A 7,179-nucleotide genomic window follows, 5' to 3' on the forward strand; every position below is an offset into this window, starting at 1 on the left:
GGTAGCCAGCATCATATATAAGTAAACAAGCAGACTCAGTGGGCTTCATTTCCGTCTATTTTTACATGGAGAACCTATCTATTTTTAACCTGACAACACTGCACGCTCCCAAAAATGGGATGTATAATTATTGTATAGAATATTTTTTTCATTTGGAACAACAGCAAGACTAAACTGTCAAATTTGGAAAGATATATGTAGTCAGATGTCCTTGTACATTACGGTCCCATTGGATTTGAAATCAGGTCCCTTGTAACCCTGCAGTTAAATGATACAGGACTATTTCTGCTACGCACACCCTTGAACGCCTCATCCTCGGCTGCACCTTCCATTGTTAAGTATCTTATTCCACTCTTCTGACTTGCAACAACATGCTAGCAGTGCTCTTTATCTCCCTGCCAAAGCTGTTAATACAACCAGTTCTCTATTAAAATGTGACCTCACACGTATAAAAGCTAATGTGTCATTAGGTTTCGCCTTGCACCACCCAAATGCCTTTAAGAGTTTTCTGGGTACTCATGTGCCCCAATTATAGTGAGTGTTTCTTCACTCGTAGTTTTCAGACAGTAGTGTATGATTTCTAAAACACTATCTCTCATTAGTATCTAGTGGGCAGTAGTGTGTATTAATGGAAGCCAAGGGAATCCAGGGTTATCACCCCCACTAAACCAATAAAACCAAAAACATAATTAGAGTTCATTGCCCTGAAGGGGCTCATGGAGCCCTATTATTTTTATTAGGAGTAATGTTATTAGGGGTCGTGGCCCTGAAGGGGCTCAAGGAGCTTTTATTTGGATGCATATTCCCATGAGATGGCATGCACTACAGACATGGTACTTTGCCCATCGGTGTATACCATCTACCAAATTCATCTATTAGATTATGGGTCAAATTAAACCCTAGGTGGTGCAATAATAAGCAATCTAAATCACTCCAAAAGCCCCACTGGTATATTCACTCCATATGACCTGCTGGAGCTGCTGTCCCCGCGACCCGATACCGGATAAGCGGATGAAGATGAGATGAGATGACCTGAAGGTCTGAAATTCGGTCCACAAGTGCCTCTTCACGTAAAGAATAAATTTGCTTCAAGAACCCATAAAGTTTGCCATTTTGGATTCATCTCCATTTAGAGGTACAATGTAGGCAACACATAATGTAGCCTACATTGTACAACATTAATAATGGTACGTACAAAGGCAATATGTATTTTTTGTTTGTTTCTATTTAAGTTGAATCTGCTGTATAAGTCTAATTTGTGTTGAAATGGTGTTGGAGTAGGGATGGCAGGTCTTTGCTTTCTTTCCAACTTTTGGTTAAGTGATGACTCAAATGTGTGAAGGAATTCACCACTACTGAATAATCAACCACTGTGTGTGTGATTGTCTCGGCTGTACAACTACGTAGGTATAGGCTATGAATAACGGCTTAGATTTTTGGTTTCTACAGTGATTTTACCCACCCTCCACCACTGCCTGTGTAACATTTGGCAAGCAGCTTTGTTGTATGACGCATGTTGTTCACAATGAGATGCACAGTCTTTCTTCTGACTAAGTCCAGCAACGCATTATGTAACATATAGCAGCTAGTGAAAATGAATACATCAATACACACCTGGAGTGTAAAGTACTAAACCTGGAGTGTAAAGTACTAAACCTGGAGTGTAAAGAAACACAATCCAATTTTATTTTATTTCTTTAATTTAGCAAATTTTGCCAATACCCAAGTAGTCAAACATCTAATGTAATCCTTTTTTATATTAGAATTTTGAGGTTGCAAAATAGGATAATTGTGAAGCTAGTTCTTCCAATGCTTGTTTTGCATTTAACTTTTCCAAAGCATTCTGGCAAGATTGCAGCTTGGCTTTGATTCTCAGCACATTTAAATATTTTGATACATTAAATATTTTGTTCTTGGTATTTAATATTTGTTTCCTAAAAAGATAAATCAATCCTTGGAATGTTCTAGGAATGTTGACATTTTTACTTATGAGCGATCAAATTTAAGTAAATAAACATTTTTAAAACAATAATTTGTGTATGATTTGTGTAAAGGTATGTTCCTTTCCAAATATTTGTATTCAACACACAATTCTTATAAAAACACAACAGGTGTGTTTTTCTATTTGTCTAAGAAATTGATGAAAACACAAGTGAATAAAATCAAAAAGATATGAACAAGGAAAAAAAAGAACGAACAGGAAAATGTCTCATTACTGCCTCTCTGCAGGTAGATACCATATTTAGGGCAGTTTGACGTTCTCATGTCTCATACTTACAAGACATGATAAACAAAATGTCTAGTATTTCAAACGCAGGAAGATATTTTCTAATCACCCATTATCTGTAGGTATATTTATGCTCTCTTTAATCAGGAATCACCTATGTCTGAAGGGTACTTTGGAGAACCGTCACACCTTTTAGAGAATTGGTACAAAAAGTATTCAGCAAGATCCACAGAGGCTAATGTTTATTTAGAAAAACAATCCACCTACATGAAATAATAAGCTATTAATATAGATATAATAATAATAATAATAACCTTCATGAATAAAACCACCCTAATGCATTTATACCTAACTTAAAATCCTGAAACAACATAAGTAAATACAAATATTTAAATACAAAATTGTAATATTTACTAAAGTCTAGGTTTTTCTTTCTATACTCAAGTACTGAAAAACTTGAGAACCCACAGAGACAAATCCTGACTTGAAATCCCATAGAAATATTAAAATCCAATCCAATCTGAACAAGGACCATTCTACATAATTTACCATGCAAGGGGGTTTGAATTCAGCACTGAGGTAACACTGTCCTCTGGCGCCACAGAGCTGCTATTGCAGTGACACCTCTGGGATTTAGGAGCAGCCCTGTGCAGACATAAGGCAAACATTTTGTCCATGCTAAAACATTTTCAGTTGCCAAAAACATAATGGTATAATTTTTCCTTTCTGCTCTGACACTCTCACTCTGTAACCAATGAAAATCATGTTTATTCAAGCCGTCCAAACAGCTGTGTATCCACAAAAAGACACGATGCATCCCCATCTCTCTTTGGTAATAATTTCATTTCAGTCACACATACATTTTTACTTTTTCTGTTATAGCAAAAGGATTGTGTACATAGTTGTGTGGACGGAATGTACTTTTATTAATCTTAGTAATTATTGAAGCAGTTTCAACTGTGTCTCAAGGGCCAAACACTCATTAGGAGTTGATGTTTTCAAAAGGTTAATTTACTAATCAACACATTTGCATCCATAATAGCAAAAGAAAATCTACACCATCTACAGCTTTAAGTAAGACTGACTTCCTGACTCAGCAAATATGTGACTCAAGCATCAGCCCCCAAAACAATTTTATTTTGCAATTTAGTTGTGCACTAGTATATTTCCACTTGAAATATCAGTCAATGACAGTCATTCAATGATCCCATGTCAACAATTTTTGTTGTTGGTATCATGGACAAAATACAAATTGGTCACGCATCCTTCAACTCCATGGGGCCCCCATTTTTTCATCAGTCATTCAGATATCATTTGAACATGGCATAAGTCATGCTGTGCTGAATGTAATCACAATGGCTAGAACGGACCATGGCTGTACCTACTAGACAGCTGCTCGATCATAATAATTATTAATTAGAATTATTGACATTATGGATGAAGCAAAACTTGTGATTGTATTTGTAGTAGCATACAGGATAGTTTGTTTTGTGTAAGCCATTCTAAACCGTAAATTCAAGCATTTTAATGGCATTGACAGAAGACATAGATCAACTCACACAAAAAAACTGTTCAAAACATCAATAAAATGTCAATGTCCATGAATAAAAGAAATATGAAACACTATTTCAGGTCTACTGAGCTGGGCCTTTTGCTGCATCAAACATCTTCTTCCTGCCCTCCATACCAGACATGGCTTCCACGTTCTTCCTCCAGTCACTCACCTCCACTGTCTTCTCCTGCAGAGCACACACACAAAATAATTCACAATCACGTCCAAAGAAAGTCTATGAAGGTGGAGATAACGATTTTTTAGTTGCTTTTTTGCTAACTACAAATCGTTTTAGCAATAGCAAAGGTTTTGTCGGTATTTCACCTACATAAACCTATGGCTAGTCAGCTTCATGCAAGAAAAAAAACTGTTAGCTCCAGTAATTTATTTAATGACTATCACTGATAATAAATCTCCAGAAAATACAGAAAAACTCCCACTTGGACTCTATTATTTCCTGCCTTTGTTGTGATGAGGACCTGGTTAATATACCAGGGCAACGTAAATGTACCTTCTCTGTGTCCTCCTTCTTGACTGACTTGAGGTTTGCCCGAAGGTCCATGGAGACCTTGTGTTTGGAGCCCAAGAGGGAGCGAAGGATAGCGTCCGCAGAAACCCTCACCCTCCTCAGGTTGGGCCGCTTGAACTTCCCCCTCAGGTCCAAAACCTTGATGTTCAGGTCCTTGATCTGTGGGATAGAAGAGAAAGAAAAAAAGCACTGGTCAACTATTAAAGAGTTGAAGCTGCGTTCAATCTCTTGGATCCACAGCAGGTATCTCAGATTATTATTCCATCCTGATAACAGTGATGGGTAGTCCTTCTACTTTGAGGAAGTATGGTGTGGAATTTATGTTGGCAAACGGCACTAAATAGACTACATATTGTACCTCTCTGGTGTTGTGGAGGACTTTGGCTTCAATATCGTATCTCTCTTCATCCACCACATCGATCTTAGCATGTAACTGCTGACATAACTCCTGTTGGGGAAATTTGAAGTTCTTCATCACTATATACTGCATGGCCAACAGGTTTGCTGAGTGTGGATGGGAGTACTGTACCTGGAGCTCAGAGAAGGACATGCCACCCATCTGTAACGGAGGAGCTTTCTCTTCCAAATACCTCTGCTTCTCTGCTTCTTTGTCCACAATCTCCTGCTCAATCTCTTCTTTCGCCTTGGCGACCATTAAGCTCTGAACACACAGTTGAGGATTTTAAAGGGATGGCCTCATTGGAGGTATTTGCTACCAATTCTGGTGTTATTGTTATCATGGTGTGGTTATAGACTCACCTTTAGCATGAGCTTACGGGAGGCTGATATCTTCGACTTTCGCTTCAAAAATATGAATCAATTTGATTAATTCAGTCATGGTAAAAAAAAATATATTGAGAGCTGTAATTACTCCCCCCTTGCAATTTATGCAGTACAATTCAAGAAAGCTCACCTCTTGTCTGAAAGGAAGAAGAACAAAAACTTTGTTCAGTATAAAGATAATGTAATATATGAGATAAATGTTCAATGTGCCACTGTTATTTCAGTCTGAGCTGTCTGACCTTCCCCTTAAAAGGATCTGTTGAAAATATAAACAGAAACATGATAGACTTACAATTGCTCCGGCATCTTGGCAATGTAGATTACCCTAGAAGACAAAAATACAACCAGTTGTTTCTGAAGTGGTTAATGAGAGACCATTTGTGCCTCTAAGCCTACAGTTACTAGGATTCCAGTTTCAATTCCCTTGATACCTCACTAAAGCTTACAACTGACTGACATGCAATGCAAGTGGAAGATTTCACAGTAAGTCATCTTTATAAAAGGTATCATCATACTGATGTAATATAACTGTAAACAAAGCCTTTAATGGGCTGTAGTATTGATTCAATCATAGTTGTTTACTATGTAGTCATGGGCTGATTTTATAGAAATACCAAAGTACGTTTGTCAGCAGGGCAAGTGATTCCTGAGCGTTCCAAGTGGTGTACATCACCAGCCCCAAACTTCTACATCTGACCTTGTGGCCTGGATCATTGGGACTGTGTTGCATCCTTATGTCACCTCTCTCTGTTGACAGTGGCACCCCCCAACAGAGTGATTGCAGATGGGGTTTGAGGGGTGGGTTTGGGGGGTGGAAAGGCATGCAAGCCCTGGTATTGTAACTATGCCAGACAGATAACAATCCCAGCTTTCTCCTGCTAATTTCCAATGGATGATGCTCCATAAATAGAACTGACTCCATTTTCCATGAAGGGACCAGGAGTTTGGGATTTGGGAAGTTCTTATTTAGAAATTCCAATTCCATAAAATAATATGTATAGTTTATATTGGATTCTGGTGTGAATGAAAATGAGTAATCGGAAAACAATGTGGAAAACTTGTTATGGAAATAGGTTAAGGAGGTTATGGAAATAACTGGTAAAACAAATACATAAAAAAAAACTATATACAGGGATAATATTTTTTAAATGTCTACGTACCACAGTGAAATGCTCACAAGACAAGACAGTTGAATGGAAAAAAAGAAACAACTAACTAAAGTAATTTGGGACAAATGTAATTGCTAAATTATTGTTGAAAACAAATACATTGTAGAAAGTAACTAGACACAAAATGGCCTATTGTTTAGATTTGTCATTATTTAGTTAATAAATATATTACCTCAAATAATAATAAGATATGAATTTAAAAAGCATCGATACAGACAGATTTTCCATTCTGTAATATTTTGAAATACAAATCACACCATTTATTCCACTATGCAATGTTCTGACCAAAAAGTATAGAATTCAAGGAATATGGAAAAGCTCTAAACTTTGTCTCCTCAATACTACAAACAGAGAATAGTTGTGTTACCTTTCTCTGCTGAGGTTGAAGGAATCCGGGGGAGGTGGTCTGACTGATGGAAAGAGGAATGCGGCAGTCTATTTAACTCAGCCTCCCATTGTCCCTCCTGCCCGTCACTAGGACCCTTAAATAGAACACTCTCATGCACACACAAACACACACACACCCACACACATACCCACACAACACGGGCGGGGGGGGGGGGGTCACCCTTATTAAGTACTTAGTATGTTGAACTTTCCAGTGGTGTTGGGACTAGAGGCCATGACCTAGCAGCTGTGCAGTGATAACACATTGTGTTAGTGGGCTATGTGCAGTGCCAGGTGGGGATAAACGCTTTCCTAAATCAGGTCTCACTGTGTCAGGATAACTGTCAAGACTCTGGCCAGTGGCTTGAGCTGGGAGTTGTTGTCTAATCTCTGTGCCAGTAGCACTGACTGGCAACAGACAGCAATGATGAGTAAGTAAAGTCGTCCAAGTAAACAAAGCTCTATTTTCTGACTTTGATAGAGCCTTGATAAATTATCCAGTAGACTGGTTCTGCAGCCAGTTGGTTGTGTT

The 7,179-nt window shown here is 38.1% G+C and overlaps 1 protein-coding gene across 3 annotated transcripts; it reads right to left on the reverse strand.

The window, feature by feature from the left end:
- Positions 1-3,051: 3,051 nt before the first annotated feature.
- On the reverse strand, positions 3,052-6,722 carry tnni1b (troponin I type 1b (skeletal, slow)). 3 transcript variants are annotated; one of them, XM_010899256.3, is made up of 8 exons: positions 6,628-6,710; positions 5,384-5,416; positions 5,222-5,228; positions 5,068-5,112; positions 4,838-4,969; positions 4,667-4,756; positions 4,291-4,467; positions 3,052-3,966 (listed from the first exon to the last, which is right to left on the reverse strand). In XM_010899256.3, the coding sequence occupies exons 2-8, from the start codon at positions 5,395-5,397 to the stop codon at positions 3,862-3,864; spliced, it is 570 nt and encodes a 189-aa protein (XP_010897558.1). In that variant the 5' UTR covers positions 5,398-5,416; positions 6,628-6,710; the 3' UTR covers positions 3,052-3,861.
- Positions 6,723-7,179: the final 457 nt, after the last annotated feature.

The sequence above is a fragment of the Esox lucius genome, chromosome 17 (genome assembly GCF_011004845.1).
Source record: "Esox lucius isolate fEsoLuc1 chromosome 17, fEsoLuc1.pri, whole genome shotgun sequence".
Classification (NCBI taxonomy): domain Eukaryota; kingdom Metazoa; phylum Chordata; class Actinopteri; order Esociformes; family Esocidae; genus Esox; species Esox lucius.

Bases quoted from the DNA above. Each gene is read 5' to 3' on its own strand.
- tnni1b (XM_010899256.3), bottom strand. The intron at 4,970-5,067 runs GTGAGTCTATAA...CTGTGTGTTCAG, and splicing joins CCCGTAAGCTCATGCTAAAG to AGCTTAATGGTCGCCAAGGC. The intron at 3,967-4,290 runs GTACATTTACGT...TGTGCTCTGCAG, and splicing joins AGAAGGAGGACACAGAGAAG to GAGAAGACAGTGGAGGTGAG.